Raw genomic sequence first — 19513 nt, 5'->3', positions numbered from 1 at the left:
AACTGGATGATAAACACCTTATCTCCACGAACAGCAGATAAACAGCATCCACTTTATCTGTCATCAGATGGCCTCTTGCTGCTAATCCATCTGTCCCCACGCCTGACATTGCAAGGCTTTCAAAATGTTGGAAAATGTCCTTTAGGAGTTCTGTCTGCAGTGTTCCTTCAATGCTCCAGCTCACATATTCGGATATTTTGTAGAAAACATTTTGCCGAAAATATGGATATTTTCAGAAATATTTTGTCAGTGGCCACAGGAACTGTGAATCAATCCTCTCCCCCTCCCAAAATTGATTCATGATCCACGTTAGAAAATCGCTTAAAGTCAGGTTCCGTGTGGTGTGACAGACTGCGGGATTGGGGAGCAGTGGGATTTGCAGTTATTATGGAAAATAGCTGCAAACTCTCCTTTCATGTGATTGTTAGGAGGGTGTTTTGTTAGAGAACTGCTCTTATCTTGCAGGGAATAATTTCTTGGGAGCTTGAGGTAAAAGTGAATAATTCTGCTAAAAATAGAGAGTAAATCTGACTTCTATGTAAAGAATCAAAGAGATGAAGGCAGGAAAACATCTTATTTCTAAATAAATATTTGAATATTGTATTGAATTTCTTGTAGTTTAACACCAGAACATGCAGGAACATTTCTGTTTCAGTGCAAGACACACAATAAAATATTTATAATTCCAGAATTTTAGTAAATGTCGGACATTTGGGATTTGGGACTTTGGTTTTTGGTTTTTTTTCCTCCTTGTCCCTTTTGACTGTTTCAAAGTGGCAACAACATCATGAAAATATTTAAACCAATATTTAAAATATTACTACTCCTCACATTATAAGGAGTAGCAGTACCTTAGGGGAAAGAAGTGAACCAATGAACCCTGAGCCAGGAGAAAACCATAAAGTTCAGAAAACTCTCTAGGTATGGAATATCTGACTTGGTTGGAATATCATGATATGCATATGTGAAATCCCCATTGTTGATGCAAGGAGTGAGATGTTGAGCAGTTATAGGGAATATTTTGCCAAAATGAAATCTGCTCATTGAACAGACTCCTCACTGGAGTTTATGAATTTTCAAAGTGCTTTCTGTTGGGGGAAAAAAAAAAAAGAACATAAAATTTAGAAATATTAGTAAAAGTGCTGTTTTATCAATTATCTCAGTATTCATGGATGTCAGGATTTATTCTGATAGAGGTGATTGATCAGGTAATTCCAATAAAACAATGCCCCCATCCTGGCAGCCTCCAGCTTCCCTTCAATGACATTCCCGTGTTTCTTGGGGAAGGCTCAGGATTTTCCTTTTCCCTGAGATGTTGTTGGAGCTGTCCCATGGATGCTGGGCAGGGAGCACCTGTGGCACATGGCTCGTGTGCATCCATGGAGTGATTCCACTTGGGAATACCGGCAGTGGAGGGGTCCTGCTGCCCTGTTCCAGGGATATTCTTGGGATATTCTGGGAGCTTTCTGGCACTCGCATCTCCCCCCATATACTAAAAAACCCAACGTGCATTAATCATTTAACACTGTTATCCAGCAACTGTCCCGTTTTCTCTGGAATGCCAGCCATGGACACCCATGGCTTTTCCATATTCCCAGGTTAATTGAGACACCAGCTGAGTCATCAGCAGCTGCTGGATTTAGCAAGCACTGAGCTACTTACTTGATATTTATATTTTGCGGGTGTGTTTTTTATTTTTCTTTGATAAATACACAGGAAGAGAACAAACAGAGTGATGCCCTTCTCCTGCAGAGATTCTCTGTTGATCCTGACACTCTTTCTGGCTTGATTTTAATGAGTCTGAACTGGCTCGCACTTATTTGCCAAAAAACGCCTCCAGTCTGTTATTTCTGGGAGATGAACGTAAATCCCTTCCAAATATCTCCTATTTATTTGTCACCTGATTGGGAAAGATATTCCTGCATTGGAGATTTTGTACATGCATGCTTGCATTGGAAGTTTTGCTTTGCAGAGGGAAAATAAACCAAAAAATTGTGAAATGTGTACTTAAGCTCTGCAAAACTGATGGAAAATATCTGCTTCCTCTGCCCACTCTGTCTGCCAACACTCTTTCTCCCTCACAGCAATAAAAAAATATGAACAATATTTTAACTGTAATTACTGTACACAGTATTAAATCAGATACCACCCACCAGCTGTCCAGAAAATGACAGGAGAGGAAAACAGAATGATTTCTCCAGTTCGATGAGAGCTGGATGTGTGTTTGCAACTGGGACTGTCCTCCCCTGACCTTGTTTAATGGGACTGGCCCTTCATGGCAATAACCCTTTCTCGCTGCTTGCACTGTAATTCCTTCTTCTCCTTCCTGGTTCATCCACTGGAATATTTCCAGATATCCATCTAAATCTGCCCTGTCCTATACACGAGGCTCACCACAGCTCCAGTGAGTACCAAAGGCATTTCCAAGTGACAAATGGGATCTAGGCAGGATTATTAATGTGGAAACTGGGGAGATCAGGGGTCGTTTGCTTAAGGAACAGATTTAAGCTGATCACACATTCCCCTCTAGAAATCTATTTCATATCACTAAAAGGCTTCAGGTCTAAATGATTTTTCCAGGGTTCACAATTTGTGGGGAAAATATTCCCAGTTAGAGCTGAGGAGATGGGAAGATAAAGCTCTGTCCCTGGGTTCTGCCCTTGATTTTGTGATCTGTATTGACAGAGTCCTTCTGCAAACAGCACATCCTGTAGACACCCTCTGAGGGTGGAGGGATTTTCTTGGGAATCCTGGGAAAAGTGCTGCTCTGGTCCTCACTGAGGTGTTGGTTTAGGGAAGCATTTTGGAAAACGGGAACTCCACAAACTGCCTTTAATAAATAGGAACAAACATGGTGTGAAATTATTCCCAGACTGGGAGAACCATTATCTGTGGTGTGGTGTAGGGCTTTGGGGTTTTCAGTGCAGACTCAGAGCCTTCCTGGCCCCAGGAAATCCCTCAAAGCCCAAGATTTGCCACACTGGCGCAGATTTATGTTGTCACATAAATGCCCTCAGCAGTGTCCCCTACTTGTGGCTACAGAGGAAATGAAAATATATAGAAATACATAAAATTAGCAGTGTAATGTTGGAGATGGTGTCTCCTTTTCTGAACATTTTCTGCACTAATGGATGAGATGAATCCACTCAAATTGGCATTGAGCTCCACAGCACATTTCTATCTGTGCTGGAGGTTGTGATCAGCAAGGTGCATCAGATACAGATGGTCATATCCATTTTGATACCTTCTCTTAAATAGCTGTGGGTTTTTGTAATATTTTTTAATAATTGTGCATTGTCATCTTCTGAGTAAGGCAGTTCTCTTTCCTGTAGCTCTGTGAAGGGCTTCTGTCTTCATGATGAATCCTGAGCTGCTCTTAGACTCTTGTAGGTAAAAATGAAATTTAGAGAAGTGGTGCTGTGCTGAAGAATGACATCCAGCCTGTCTGGATGCGTGGAACACATTTCTCATTCTTCCACATCAAATAATATTGCTATTTTTCTCTTGAAGAAATAATGCTTTCATAATAATAATAATAATGCAAAATAATGCAAAAATGCGATGAGACTGAATTAATTGGTTAGTGATATTTACTTAGAAATTATCATTAATTAGGGTGTAGTTTAAGGGAACAGAATTTTTTGCCCATCTGAAATTGAGCTGTAGATGTGGAACCTTTCTATAGGCTTCATTCACCCAAGCAACTGTATTAAAGGAGTTTTATTTAATTATTAGGAATCAATATTTTCTTTTAATTCCACACATCTTTCTTGGCTTTTTTCAATAATCTGTGTATGATGCCCAGCCAGAATAGAGCCCCTACATTGACCTCACAGCCCCTGTTACACCCTGAATTCTCTCTCCCTGATACATTTCCTGTGCAGGAGAAGTTTGTCTCATGCAGAAAAAGGCTTAACAAAAGTCAGGCTTCATTTTTTATGATTTTGAAACTCCTGTGTTTAGGAATTCCACCTGTTGATAAGCGTGAATTAAGTAGTGCTAAATCACAATAACTTTTAAAACAATCTTGTTGAAAGGGAGGTTTGGATCAGAAGTTCAGTCATTTCCTGTATTCTCCATTCCTATTTACACGTGTTGAGTCATTATGTTCAGCTTGTTAAAGGTCAAAAAAGCTGCAGAGCACTCATTTTTATTCAAGTGGGGAGAAAATTTAGGGAACTGATCTAAAAGATGGTTTTTGTGCTTCTCGAGACAAGATTTGCCTTGCCTGTGGTGCAACCCCAACTCCACAACAGTCAAGTAACGGCAAAACACATCTGATTCCTCTTTCTGCTTCAGGAATTTCTTGGCCTGAAATTTTTCTGGATGGGAACACCTGCATTGTGTTTTAGCTCTGACCCAGGAGCTCTCTGTGCCCTTGCCTCGCTCTTGCAGGTGCCAGAAGCCATCCGGAAGTGCCAGCGAGCCGGGATCACCGTGCGCATGGTCACCGGGGACAACATCAACACTGCGCGTGCCATCGCCATCAAGTGTGGCATCATCCACCCAGGGGAAGACTTCCTGTGCCTCGAAGGGAAGGAGTTCAACAGGAGGATCCGAAACGAGAAGGGAGAGGTAAACAGAACCCAGTGAAAGCACTGGAATATTCTCCTGCGCTGGTGCGTGCCTCAGATCGTTAAAGACTGCTTGGAAAAATCCCTGCTTTTTTCTCCCACTAAATTTTTTGCAATTCAAAACAGCAGTGAAATTGCAGTCTTTACTCCTCCAGGATCAGTTTGGTGCTGGCCTAATTCTGCAGTTTTTAGAACCACTGCACTGCTCCACAAGAAATCAAAACTAAGCCCATTAAAGCAGGTTTGTGGTAAGGAGGAGAAGGAACTCAACAGCAATTTTGCTCCTAAAAATGTAATCTGTACTGAGAACCAGCTCCTCTCATTTCTTTAATTTATTCCACTTTATCTCATGTACTCACTTCAATGATTTGCATAAAAAAATCTATCCTTTGGAAGATTTTTAACTCCTCATCTAAGATGGAGCTCACACACAGCTCTAATGAAGTAAAATCTATGCTGGCTCTTTGAGTCCGTCATAAATGAGTGGACACAGTTGTTTTCTCCTTGCATTGATGGATGAAATCCTGGGAATGTCAATAAATGCAACAGATTTGGCTCTGTTCCTGTTGCTACACAAGAAAATCTTGCCATTATTGGTGCTAAATGAAGGATTTGGGTTCTCATGCGGAGTAGAACAACAAACCTGTATACAGGTTTGATCAGCTTTGAGAAACTCCTATATCTGGAGTGATGATTCTGGGTGGAATTATCCATAAAGAAGATAAGAAAGGCTGGTTAGGTACTGTGGAAAAATTTACCTGATTTAGCCAGCAGATGAACCTTGCTAGTAATGGCCTTGTCTTCACTTGCAGCATCGATGGCTGCTGGAATTTCCCTGTGCTTTTGGACAAAAGCTGCATGTCTGAGTAGTGAGGGGAATTGTCTGACGCAAAGACATAAATTTTGCTCATCACAGGCAGGTGGTTTTACCTTTTGGGTTCTTTTTTTGTGTTCCCCCCCCTGCAGATTGAGCAGGAGCGGATTGACAAAATCTGGCCAAAGCTCCGGGTGCTCGCTCGTTCTTCCCCCACGGACAAACACACTCTGGTGAAAGGTGGGTGCAAACTGCCTTTGTGGGGGTGGAAATCAATGCGAAAGGTGTTGAAGCATCATCTGCCTTGATTTCACTGTTACAAATCCACCTGAGTTGTCATTTATAGCTGCGCATCTCTACACCACACAAGGAAGTTTTCTTGCACTCTTGTGTTTGTGTTCGACCTCAGCCTTGAGATGGAAAAGAATAGGAAACTCCTTGGCAGGAATAAGAGAAACACCAATAAGATGTCTGGCAAGTGGATGTAGGCAATGACATATTTGCCTTGTGGCTTTTAATTGGAATGAGGCTTGAGATGGGAAGGGAAAATGTGCATTTGGTGGGCAGAAAGAAAATATTGCTGAGAAACATAACATATAAACAAGAGAGGTCACAGATTTTGTTGTCTTTGCCTTACAGCCCTTTATGATGAAAACAAGAGCAGTCTCATTAAGAGTGAATCCAGTCACTCCAGTGCATCTGTTCTCCCACAATTATTTTAGAGAGTATTCCAAGAGAAGAAAACCTTTTCCTGTCACAGTAGCAGTTATTGGTGTGGTGGAACTGGGAGCTGCCCAGTGGAGATGGGGATTTTCAGCCAGTTCCGTTTTTCCTGTAGGCTCATCTAATTGTATGATTTGCATTGGCTTCCTTTAGATTTCTGTGTTTTTAGGGTCTGTCCTGCAGGAGCTGCACCCTACAAACAACATTCTCTCACCGTACTGTCTGCAGATGGAATGCTCCCATAAAAGGGGGGTTGGTTTGCAGTTTCCTTTTTCTTTTGATGACTTGACATCTTATTCTGTTGAATTTGAGGCTCACACTTAGAGGCTGATGGAATCAGCGGTTTCTGAGCAGGAATAACCTCATTTTTGGCCGTGCTCAAGTGGAAGCCCCATAAGCAGATGGTTGTCTCCTGGCTTCCTGATGAAGAAAGAGCTGGAATATTTTACTAAGGCCCTAGAAAGTCTGGGGAGCTCCTTTTAGCAATTGGAGCAGCTGAAGTTCAGGCTAAGATCCAGCTGATCCGTTACATGTTTTCAGCTGGTTGACTCCTGCAATAATAATCTGCATTTAGGTAGAAAGTCCTTCAGGTTCCATTGCTGTGATTCCATACCTGACTGATTCCAAAGGTTTTTGAGCACCATGCAATTTTTAAAAATGCCTAAATGACTTTAGAGCAGAAGTTCCATTGTGAATTTGAAGATTGGATCATTTGGGTCCTTTGGGCTTGCGGCCAGGTGGAAACACAGATCATTCCAGGGAACTCTGGCATGGTGCTGGATGGGGCAGCTGGACACATAATGTATCATCCCCACCCCACCGTTTCCCATAAATGTCTTCTAATGTACACAGTTTATTATTATGGTAGTGAGCTGTGTAATTTATAAATAATATACAAATCTGGGGGACGTGTGCTCCAAAATAGTTTTCCAGCAGGGGTTTGTTCAGGACTGGAAAAGTTTAGAGGGCATTTTTATCTCCATGGGTCAGGGTTAGACCTGCACAAGGTCAGCTGAAGTCTCCTCCCCTCCCCAGTGCATCTTAAATCCTGTTACAGCTCTCAGAACAGCCCTTGTACAGCCCCACAGCTGATTTGTTTCAGAAACACAACAATTTGTGTTGCATTAAGTGGATTAACCAAGTCCCTCGGGAGTGCTCGTCTGAATCAGTCAGGATTTTCCCTCAAGAGGAGAAGGAAACCTTTGCCAGGGAAATTGAAATCAATAGAGAGCTGGAGAAAAAGGGAACAACAAATTGGTGGTGGTTTGTAGCACATGCACTTTGACAGCCCAAAAGATATTTACTCCTACTGGATGCCGCATGCAAGCAACACAATTCATGTTTTAAAGATGTGGCGAGGTCGAGAGAGCAATTAAGTATCTTAACAAAGTTCAAGGACAGGGCTGTGGAAATCATGATGGAATTTTTTGGCTGGTAATACTCCAAGGGCCATTAAAAGTTACAAGAAACTATTTAAATGTTCACTAGTTTTGGGCCTCTTGTTAAAATGTTATGTTTTTCTCAGACACTTGAGGGATTGAGAGGATTTTCTCCCCTTTGATGTATTCTATCTGCTCTAGGCTAAAAACACACATCAGAAAATAAACTTTTTTTATATTTAATTTTTAATGACATACAGCTGCTGGAGGGAATATTTTTTTCTCCTTAACATAGCCCGATCCCACCCAGCAGAAGGATCATTTTTATTTTTTACTTTTGTTTTTACTACTGCTCAGGGACCAGAGAAAGGCATGGTTCAGCATTTCAGCCTGGGCAGACACTTGCTTTCAAATATTTATGGCTTTGAAGTAGAGGTAGATTGAAAAAACACCCATCAGAACATTTTATCATCACAAACTGCTTTAGTACAAAAATCTCAGTCCCACTGAAATAAAATATGGGATGGATTTTAAGATACCTGTTGGTATAATTTCTTATTTTTTGCTCTATTTCAAAATATCCCAAGTAAAACCACATATCATTTATACCGATATGAGGTTACAGTGCTATCGCTGAAATAATTCAAAATCGTCAGTTTATCTCTTAAAAACACTGTGGGAAACAACTGTTTAGCACTGATGGGAATTATCATCAGAAGGTATAGAAAAGATCAAAGAAATACTTTACCAATTCAAGAAGCTGTGCCTTCCAATATATTTAAATTAGAGTGGAATTTTTTTGGTGTGATATTAAAAACAACTATTCTCATGTAGGCCTAATTTGTTATCAAGCAGAAGGGGAACTTTAAAGAAGAAAAGATTTTTTAATAATTACCCTTAATTACTGAAATATTTCAGCTATTATTGCATGGGATAGTAGTATGTTCATAACCTCATTAATGTGGAAAGCCACGAGACTGGGTAGAATAATAAAAATACAGAAAATTGAATTAATTGATATCCTGAACTTTGGGGAGGACTATCCACTTAATTCCCAGTGCTGTCTGTAATGTCATACAGAACATTTTTATATTAACCTTTGAATCTCTATCCAGGCACGTACCCAAGCATGTAACTGAAATAAATCTGAGCTTTCTTCAGACAGATTTTGCAAATTCTTGTCACGTTAACAGGGAGCTTCCGAAAGTTTGGAAGTATTAAAAACTAGCCTGAAGTATTAAAAATAGCCTGAAGAGGATGTGTGTTATGAAAATACGTGGCTGTGCTATGTTTAGCTTGTCAAAGAAACACGAATCTGGGTGAGGCTGTGGGAGGATCAGCTTTCCTGCCTCTCTAACACCTGAACGGGGCTGCAGCTCCGAAGTGCTCAGCTGGAGCTGAGTTTTTCCTGCCTGCTTTAAGCAGTCGAGACAGAAAGAAATCTCCAAACCAGGAATTTTTTTTCTCCCAGGAGTTTCTTACTGCTGCAGCTCTGAGGGTGACAATGCCAGTGAGGGTTGTTTAAATGGAGCAGCATTTGTCCTGTGACAAAGGGAGAACCTGGGGCTGGGTGGGACGGGTCTGAGCTGAGCCATGGGTGCAGAAGAGACGTCGTTGGTTAATATTCCCTAAGTTATTGTCCTGAGTGGATTTGATTTAGTGCTTGATTAGTGTTAGATGGGAGGCAGGTGGGAGATGTAGGATGTATTTCAGTTTTGTACCTTGTATTTTGTACTTTTTAGAGCAAGCTTATGCATTTAGAGCCCCTCTTGACAGCTCTGCATGGTTGTTTTAAATATGACACAGGCTGCTTGCACTGAGAAACTTGTGTCTTATGCAAGCTGCAGGACAAATTCCTGCCCAAATTTCCTTCCCAAATTCCTTGCCACATCAGTGGGATCCCTGTGTGGAACACACTGTCGTGTTCTGCTCTGGGTGTGCTCCTGGGGCTGTTGGATGAAATTCTTTCTGACAGAAGGAAGTCATGGCCAAACAGCTCCAGATGAGGGAAGAAGCCAATGAAAGAGCAAAGGCTGTTTTGGCAGGAAGCTTTGAGAGTTGAAGAATTCCCCATGAAAACCTGTTTTTATTAAAATTCTGCATGTAAACATTCAACTGGAGTAAAGCTGTATAGTTCGAAGAAATTTCCTGGTTGTTAGACATGACTAATTAATGTTAAAGCTTCTTTTGAGCCACTTGGACTGAGTGCAATGGCCAGGGAACATTCTCTTTACTGCCAGCCTGTTGGCTCATGCCCTCAGTCCCATTTTTCCCTGATCACACCAGAGGTTGATCCCCACGGCTCAGGAGAGAGAGAGGAGAGCCCTTCCTGGACATCCTTCTTTTCTTTGGTCTCCTCACACTGGGAATTTTATCTAGGCACACTTCTCAATACTGAAGAAAATCCTTGAGGTGAAACCTGATCTCAGCCATTAACAGAATATTAAAAACAAGCCCTATATGTGTTTGGAAGGAGGCACATGCTGGAAAGAAGGCAAACATTCAGCAATGTGAGGAAGCAGGGAGGAGGAACAGATTCAAAAGAGCAGGCAGAAGTCAGGGAGTGTCAGTAGAGCTGTGACAAATCCTCTGAATCCCAAACAGTCGCTGCTGCTCCATTTTAGAAATTTGTCTGGCGTGGGGACGGAGTTTCGCAAAGCCCTTCTCTCTTCCCAGGGGTAGCACTGACATCCATCCCCACCATTCCATGTCCTTCCAGTGGCACTCACAGTGGGCACTGCAGGGGAGGTCTGGGGCTCAGATGCTGATGATACCTGAGACCTTTTTGTGTCTGGTGTTCCATGGCTGCTGTTTATGCAGGTCTGTGCTCGGGGCGGTGCTGGGCTCATCCTGGCTGCATAGTTTGTGTTTTTTGGGATGAAAGTGTCTCCTGAACCTTGTGAATGACTGCTAAACCTTGTGAATGACTTGGCAGCACGCAGGAATTGGCTGATGGAGGGCAGTTGGTGGCACAGTCATCAACACAGTCACTATTTATATCCATTTATCTCTGTTAGGAGATCATTTGTTTGAGCCTCTTCAACTTGATTTGGGTTGTGCTCCCACTTGGAACCCAGTTGTGAGCAGATTCTATCGACCTCTTTGGAGCAGTTAATACCTTAATGAGCCAGAGATTTTAATGACTTTTTTTTCAGGAGCTTAAACTATTAATTTAACATCAAAGGATGTGTTAATAACAAGAAGGGAAGACCAAGTAAATGCTTTTAACAGTAGTGACAGATGATGTTCCTGCTTATTTAGTAATACCAAAGGCAAATCACCCCAACAAACTGGAAGCTCTAATTGTAAGATCTTATCAGAGTAATGTGCCATTCATCTGAGATCCCACTGCCAGTGCAAAGTGAATAGGGCTTTTTTCTCATTTTCATAAGTCTGAAAAGTACAGGGCAGTAACTGCTTGCACAGGGCACTGCAATCTTTGGGTGCCTGATAAGCCTGAACCTTGCCAAGAGGCAGCTATTGCTCTGTAATCTGCAATTTCCTATTTCTGCTTGCCTATCTGATAGGGGAGGGATTTTTTTCTGAGCAGAGTGAAAGCTTTTCATACTGGGTAGGTTTGGATAATTGTTTTTGCAGGTTATGACTTTGTGCAAAATGTGTTAGCAAAAGGAATTCTGTCGTTTTGCTCCCGTAAGTTATCAATATGGAAAGGTGTTCTTGTATCCTACACAACAATCCTGTGTTCTGGACTCATGCTCAAATGGGCCCTGACATGGAAACAGAAACATGAGTGGTGAAGGATCTGCATCCTATTAAAAACCTGGGCTGCTTCTGTAGCCTCAGAAAAATTCTTCATTCTTTTCCTGGCTTTCCCTATCTGCATAAGCGGAAAATAATTCCATGCAGCCTTGTTGTGTGAAACTTGATTCACCACATGAGAAGTGCTTTTGGTTTTTTCCTCTCAAATGATCTCAAAATGAAAGTAGAAATTATTTTATTATAGCTATTTATTAAAATGCTTGGTTCCAGAATTTAAAGAATTCTTTTATATCTCCTTAGTCATTGTTTGGCAGAGTTGAACATGGCTGCTCCACCTAAACAAAATTCATCAATGACTTTTGTTATCTTGGGTTAAGAAAGACTCTTAGTAGAGCTGATATTACAGCTGGGTCCCAGTTTAAGAGAGCCCTAAGCATGACCTTAAGTTTTTGGCAAATCCTTTCCACTATGTTTGATCAGTGCTGGGCTGTGACACAAAACTTTAAATAGCGGGAATCTGCCAAAAGAACATCATGAGCTGCTCTCATTCCCTTTGAAGCCTGTGCAGGTTTTGTTGATGTGTTGATGATGCAGGATCAGAACTTTCCATGTAAATTCTCATGGTGATATTTAGTAGTGGATGGTGGTGATGCTGCAGCTTTCATCATTATTTTCCTTAAAGACCTGCCTTTATAATCTCTGTAAAACTGTGTGGTGTTATCCAATCTATTTCATACAGACTCTGCTTTTTTACAGGGATGTTTTATCTTGCTAATTATTGCCCATAAATGTCTGTAAACCCACCCATGTATACATTTTTTGCAGGTATTATTGACAGCACACAGGTGGAACAGAGGCAGGTGGTAGCTGTGACTGGGGATGGAACCAACGATGGACCAGCACTTAAAAAAGCTGATGTTGGCTTTGCAATGGTATAATCTTGATGTTTGTGCCATTATGAATTTGCTGTGAGGAGTTTTCCATTCATTAAGTGTGAAGTTGCTTAGTTATTGCTTGTCAGTGAAGGAATATATTGGAGGGAGTGAGTTATGTTGCATCGGAATCCTTTAATTCACTTGGATTCACTGGCATGGCTTGTTTTGATACTTTTTCAGGATTTTGCCTAATTAATTATTGGCTTTATGCAGAATCCTGGGCACATACAGAAAAATGAACTTTTTCTTCACAACACTGGAGCTCTCTTTTGCTGTGGTAAAATCCCCCACTAGTTACAAAGGTGTCTTTCATGTGTATTCTGACCATGTATTAAGACACATAATTCTCATTTTTGTTGCCAATTCTGTTCACGTATATCAATAAAACGTCATCAATGACAAAAGCAACTCACATGATCAGCAATCTTTAAGCTGACAACTTAAAACACTCCGAGCCATCACCACATGAATTCCTCTGCTCTCTGTAAATTCCATTTCTGCAGCCTAATTCACTTCAAAACCAGGCCAAATTAGCCAAATTCCATAAAAAGCAGAATATGCTCAGCAGCCACTGTGGGCTTTGAGTATGAAGATTTATGCTGTCTAGCAGGGAATCTCATTCCCAATCCCTTTCCCCAAAGGGCATCGCTGGCACGGACGTGGCCAAGGAGGCCTCGGACATCATCCTGACGGACGACAACTTCAGCAGCATCGTCAAGGCCGTCATGTGGGGCCGCAACGTCTACGACAGCATCTCCAAGTTCCTGCAGTTCCAGCTCACCGTCAACATCGTGGCCGTCATCGTGGCCTTCACCGGCGCCTGCATCACCCAGGTGAGCAATTCCTGCTGGGATCCTGCCAGGATCCACCGGGATCTGCCAGGATCCGGTCACTCCTGCTGGATGGGGTTTTGCGTTTGATTCCTGCTCGGCACACGGCAACTTTTGGAAATTCTCCTGAGCATTCCAAGGTTCAGGCTGCTGAGGGTTGACGAGCTGCTGGCGTCAGGCTGGATGAATCCAGCTCTTTCCCAAAGGAACTTGCTTCTAGGAGCTGCTCATTTTTTGCCTCCCTCAGTGTTGCCATCCCTGAGCCTGTGATGGTCAGACAGAAAACACCGTGGGTGGGGAGAAGGAGCAGGTTACATGAATTTGCCTTTTATTCTTAGAATATACTCGCTAATAAATATATATTTTTAGTAATCCCAATCTTTTTGACTGATAAAATGATTTTGTTGCTTTCAGGCAGTTCTTTTTAATTCCAGATGCAGATCACAAACCAATTAAATGACACATAGAGTTGGACTTAGACCTCTCTTTTTTCCACTCCATTAATCCCTCATTGCAATCCTGGTGCATGTGCAACATGTCCAGGTCATTTGCAAGAAGCATGCCTCAAAGCAAACCATGTTTTTTTCTCAAATCATAACTTTTTGGGCAATAAAATTATTTTTTTTCCCCTAGAGAGTAAACAGGATATATGTAGTACAGCATAAAGTTTTTGTCTTTAATAAGAAAATAACAAAAAGTGTTTTTTAGTGCTGTCACTCCCTAAAATAATGTATATTTTAGATGTTGCAGACAGGTGCTGTCACAAAATGCCTCCCTGGATTGGGATGCACTGTGGGAAAGCTGATGCTTCCCTCATGGTGCATCATCCAGATGCCCATACCTGTTTCAGCAGGTACATTTCAGCCCAGGCACACCTGAGCGAAGCAATGAATAAGTCATTAGCTCTGCTCCAGGCTAAACTTACATTGGAATCATGGAATTGATCCTTGCAACCAGAAACCCAGGTACCTTAACAAACCCACGAGGTCAGACTTCTCCTACGACCTGGCTGACATTCCGAGGCCTCGGAGGTCCCTTGTTGTCACTGCTGAGCCTGTGCTGAGGGATGAAATCCGTGGTGTTGCAGCAAAGTTGGATAAATTTACCTTTGGAAATGTTTTCAAGCATGTTGAGAAAACGTCCAGCTGTGAAGTGATTGTTGCTGGTAACACAAGAACAAGGACTAAAACTCCAGGAGGTTTTTACAAGTGGTACAGAAGCACCCAGAGCAAGGTGCTGACAGCAGGGTGGTGGCAGCACCATCGCTGCAGCTGAGGCCAGTGCTTCCTTTAAGACCCTGTTTTACTGACATTTTGTCACTGATATCAACTTTTATTTAAGGTGAAATCTTCTGGTCAATGCCCAGAATTTCTTCAGTTGTTCTGCGAAAGCACGAAGGGAAACTCATTCTATTTGTTAACCAAAGAATTTTCCATTCCTGAAGAGGTTAAACAGTGCTGGATCAGTGCAAGGACTATTTTAAATCAAGTCTAAGTGCATGTGAAGTGCATAACCAGTGCAAATATGTTTCCTTTTTTAATTCTGAAGCTTTTTTTCATCCTTTGAATCATTCCTTTGGATTCTAGGATTTGGATCAGGCCCAGTGCATTTCTCTTGCCCCAGAGGTCTGTGAGACCATCCCTGGGCCTGCTGTCCCTGCTCACAGGTTTTAGTGGACACCTCCTGGAACTCCTGTGTTGCTTTGCAAGCAGATTCTTGTGCAATTCCTGAATTTGGCAGTAAAGATACAAACCCAAACGAGAAGCGTGGAAGGAGCCGAAGTGGAAATGGAAGCAGAAAGGCAGCAGTTCTGTCCTTTTGCCACTGTTTACACCCAGCCTGACTGTGGCTAATCTCGAGCTGCTCCTGGTTCTGTCTCATTCAAGAAGGATTTTGCCTCACAAATGTACATTATTATGTTAGGCTTTGACTCCAGCCAGCCAAAGGACATTCTGTTTGGCTCAAAAGCTTTGCTAAAAATTGCACTTGGGAACATGCTGTACCCTCTGGTTGCTATGAAAATAGCTCCAGCACAAAATGCAGGACTCTACCAAAAAAAAATTTGCCCGCAACAGGCTAGGTGCACACATGTACGTCCACATCTGCAGAACTGTGCACAGGCCTGACTGAAAGATTTTGACTAAAATGTTTTAGTCCTTACCAAACAAACAGAGCTAAAGTCTACAGTTCCTAAAAGGCAGCACAAAATGAACACGAAGAAAGTCCACACTGGACTGAATTTTCCTTTGATTTGGGTGGTCAGTTTGGCTTTCTCTGACACATACAATATAATTTCAATCCATCATTAATATTAATATTCAGGGTGTCCTTTTGATGACATTTCGATATAGAATGAGAAAAATTGTAGGTAATAACATTTCTTCTGTTCTTCCTCATGCCACCTCTCAAATAATCTGTTCTGCAGTTTGGAACCAGCTTGAAACACTGGGATGCTTCAGGATGAAGCTGCCTTTACACTCATCTACTCTTTCTGATTTATGCTTAAAGGAAGTACAAAGATAATAAAATCTTTGCTTGGACTAATCTTTTTTAACACTTGGCTTGTGCTTTGCAACTTAATGGGCTTAACTTGATTCAGCCTTGATCCTGCAATTGCTCTGGTGTACATGTAAATATGAGGCTGTGGTCATCTTCCCGCAGGACTTTAAGTGAAACCACAGCAATTCTGTATAAAAATTAATTAATGACTGTGTGAGAACTGATGGGAGTGAAGCCAGCCCACCAAGGGGCACCCAGAGAATGCATTGCCCACACAGGAGATGATTTGTTTGTTCCAGAGCACCTTAGGAGGGTTGTGGAGAGGCTTAAGAGAAACATTAGGCAGAACCTGGGACCATTAGTGGTCATTTTAACAGTCTGCTGCTTTTTTCCTCAAATAGATTAATAAAGTGGGGGTCCTTGCCAATTCCACTTCAGGGAACTGCTGTCTAGTTTAATTCTGTTCATTTTAAGCAAACATCATTTCATTTTTTATCTGCTTCAAGATAGATGCTGCTTCAAGAAGGTGCCGCTGTTAGAGGGTATCTACCACATCTACTAATTCTGTTTTGTCCTGGTCTTCTTATGTGTACAAAGTGTCTGTGACCCCCTGCACTGCTCCAGTGTCAGATAAAGCTTATAGAGGACAAGCAGGGGGCTGTCAAAGAAGTTATTATGCACAGGACCAATGCAAATGGTTGTTTCTCTTGTCTCCCCTGGCTCCCAGCACGAAGTCGTGTTAAGGTGACAGCAATCATATTCTAAGCAGCATAAGAATTACAGATCCAGTGTCACCTGCTGACAAACTTAGTGCAGCTGCTGCCAGAGCTGCCCCTCCGAGGGATCTCACTTACATGGGACCCTGTTTCAGTTTACAGCAGCTCAATCTATAAGCCACAAGATCTGAATTTTCAGAGAATAATGAACTTCTGTGTTGTGAGTCTGTAATTATGTAAGGCTCTCTGAGATCTGGGTCATCCAGGAAAACAGAGCTTGAAGAAGTCTCTGGTGAGAAGCTGACTCAGGAGCCCTCAGTCCGGGGTGCAGGGGTGTTTTAGCTCTGTGTCTGTGTGCACAGACCCCAGAGGATTTCACACCTTTGCTTACTCCCAGAGAGGTTTGTGTGGCTCAGTGCAGCTGAGCTGGGCTCATTCACCTTATTTTTAATTAATCCAATCCAGTTCCCTCTTGCTGCCTTCCCTGAGGTGCCCAGTGCACACTTTTAGTGTGATCAGGGTGTGGTGGTCTTGACCAGTTCCTGTGGAATTGTCCTTCCTCTTCTGCAGCCACTGCCTCCGCTGAAACCCATCTTTTGTTTTTCCAGTGAATTTAGGAGTTAGAAACTTTCATATTCTGACTTCATTCTCTGAATAACAGTTTTGCAGAGCCCCTGATTGATTCAGTGAGGGTGGTTCTTTGGAGCTCTGCCTACGATTCCTGTGAGTTTTGTGCCTGCAATGAGTCACTGCTCCACATCTCTGGGTGCCCTATGGAGCTCTGTATGGGCTCATCCTTCTTCCTGTCCCCAGCAAAGCCACAGCACCCAGAAGATATCAGCTCATTATGTTTGGAGCTGTTCAAAGTGATCTGGGTGTGGACGAAAGGAAGATTTTAAAATGCAGCTCAGTCAAATGGAAACAGTTTTTTGCTGGAGCCAAAAAGCAAGCGGGTTTCTCTCCGTGCTGGATTCAGTCTGTGGCTCCAAGTGTTGAGGCAATTGTAACTCTTCAGAAAGGTTCCACTGAAGAAAGGGAGCACAAAGGCTGTGTTTTAACATTTTACATTCAAATTATTATTCTTGCACTTTGAGAGAGACTTAATGTTTTAGCAGACATTAGGAACTGAAAACAGTGACTCCATAGGACACGATGTTTGGAAAATTAAATGTTAATTAAAAGGCACTGTAGCAATGAGCTGCTGCATGAATCACTGATTGTTTTTACGTGTCTTGTTCAAAAAAATGAGGATGATCTATACTTACATGTATAAGGCAGTAATTTATGTGGTTATAATGTTTTACTGCAGAACTGTACTTGGCAAATTTCAAAATAATAGCACTGGCAAACTTGAAAAAGCTGTAATATAAAATCAAAGTCCGTACTGTTTAGCTTTATTTTGGCAAGGCTTAGAGGCATGGAAATAGAATTGAGGATGCCACTTCCATAGAATTAGCAGACAGTGTGATCTAGCAGCACAGTGAGGGCTGCCATTTTTTTTGCATTAATGTGTAGAAAGGTAAACTCCCAGAAATGCTCGTTTTTGTGAATCCCTGCATGTGTTCTGTGGCAAACGGGAATAAAGAGGTAAGGGTGGAAATACCTTTTTGTTCCCTTGCAGCTTGTCATCTAAATCAAAAGTAACAAGCTCTAAAATTTGTGAGGCTCTGCATGTCACAAAAGATTTGTAGTTTATTTCCAGCCGTTGGCGATTTGTACTTTTAAGTGTTTCCAAGATGAAGTGTAACATCACTTGATTTAAGGGACATTTTCCTTTTACCTCTAGGCCAAGGCTAACCTATTCCAAAGTCAAGTGGAAAAGAATTTGATGAATAAGTGGTGATTTTGGGTGGTTCACATCCCCAAAGTTTTCAGAGAGGGAATTAAGAATTATTGGCTGGTCAGTTAGTGGCTAAAACACAGTGAAAAGAAGGTTGATTTGCATCCCACTTGCACAAGTGACTCAAATCCGCAGTGGAAGCCTAAGCTCCTTAGCTGATATGTGTTTTCCTCAGTTTCCACCAACTAATCAGAAATCAGATAGAGTTGCAGTGGAAATTTCATTCCACTGCCCGCCCAGACTAATGTGTATTTAATGTTTTGGCTTCAGCCTCGAACGAGCTCTCACACTTGACTGAGCAGTGTAGCACTGCCAATAATAGATAATTATTAGGGGCACCACAGCCACCCAAGGTGATTGGCAGTGTGAAATGGTGAGAACATGCTGTTGCCAAAACTGATGGCTGCCAATTACAGTTGTGTGATTTAGAGACTGAAATAATCTGCCTTCCCCTTCTGCTGGGAATATGGCAGGCCCTGATAGACCCCTGAATCTCTGACTCTGTCTGTGAAATGCAACAGGGAAATTCGGTTTTATTGATGGAGAATTCAGTGCGTGAAGTGGAAATTGAATTGTTGTAACAGATCAAAGCACAGAATGTTTCTCAAACTTATTAATGGGACAGGCAAAAACATGACAAGGAAAATTCTTCAGCAGAAAAGATGTTTTCCTTTTTCCCTGTGTCCCACAGAGGGTCTGTGAGCCCCAGCCACGAACTGCTTTTACTGCAGGTACTCTCTTTGTTGGAGCCATTAATATTAATAAAAATAAGTGAGTCTCGATTTAGGATGAAGTTTGTCCCGATCACTTTTAGTTTTTTGACCACCTCTAGGGACAAAGACATTTCCTGTTTCTGCAGCTGCATTTCAAATGAGTGAGCTGAGCTCTCCAGATAAGCCCTGTTAATGCAACCCATAACCAAGAGGTCAAGAATCTATTAATGCTAATTGTCCTCCCGGCCATGAGGAACCCAACCTGTCAGACTTAGAAACAGGAGGTTGCTTTTCTCCATCCCTTTGAATAAGCCAAAAGTTGTTTTTTTGTTTTTTTTTTAATAATAAATGAAATGCATCAAAATCTGTGTAAATGTGTTAAGAATGTGTTTTTAAGGGGAAATATTATTTTATCTCAGGGGAAAGTTGGAATCTAAACCAGATGCACAAGAGATCAAAGCACTTACCCTTGTTTTCTGTAAGTCCTTGGGATACTGAATGTACGTTGGCCCTTGTTCTTTTATGGTATTTCATTAAAAATGAACATTTAACCCTTTGAAGAAAAGAGCAGAGCTCTCAGGGAGTTTTGTTGGCTTTGCTTTGGTTCGTATCCTGTCCTCTACAATTTTTTCCTTCACTGCTGCAGCACCATGGTAATGAAATACATAAAAATAGTGCTCCCTCTTCCAGCTCTCACATTGCAGAGTAACTCAGTTTCATGGTGAGATTTGTCATGTTGATGCCTTATTACTTTGGTGATTCCTTTTTCC

At 41.8% G+C, this 19513-nt stretch overlaps 1 protein-coding gene across 14 annotated transcripts in view; it reads left to right on the top strand.

The window, feature by feature from the left end:
* The window catches only part of ATP2B2 (ATPase plasma membrane Ca2+ transporting 2), a 382727-nt gene that overhangs the window by 337178 nt on the left and 26036 nt on the right, over positions 1-19513 (top strand). For all 14 annotated transcript variants that reach the window (XM_042026756.1, XM_042026753.1, XM_042026757.1 and 11 more), the window contains 4 exons: positions 4396-4575; positions 5541-5628; positions 12036-12142; positions 12787-12978. In XM_042026756.1, coding sequence (XP_041882690.1) covers positions 4396-4575; positions 5541-5628; positions 12036-12142; positions 12787-12978 — 567 coding nt within the window. The remainder of the gene's footprint in view (positions 1-4395; positions 4576-5540; positions 5629-12035; positions 12143-12786; positions 12979-19513) is intronic.

The sequence above is a fragment of the Corvus kubaryi genome, unplaced genomic scaffold, assembly GCF_017639235.1.
Source record: "Corvus kubaryi isolate FWS band 111438036 unplaced genomic scaffold, C.kubaryi_AGA036_p1.0 37285, whole genome shotgun sequence".
Classification (NCBI taxonomy): domain Eukaryota; kingdom Metazoa; phylum Chordata; class Aves; order Passeriformes; family Corvidae; genus Corvus; species Corvus kubaryi.
The sequence above is the reverse complement of the archived record's forward strand: the minus strand, read 5'-3'. Positions and strand labels throughout refer to the sequence as shown.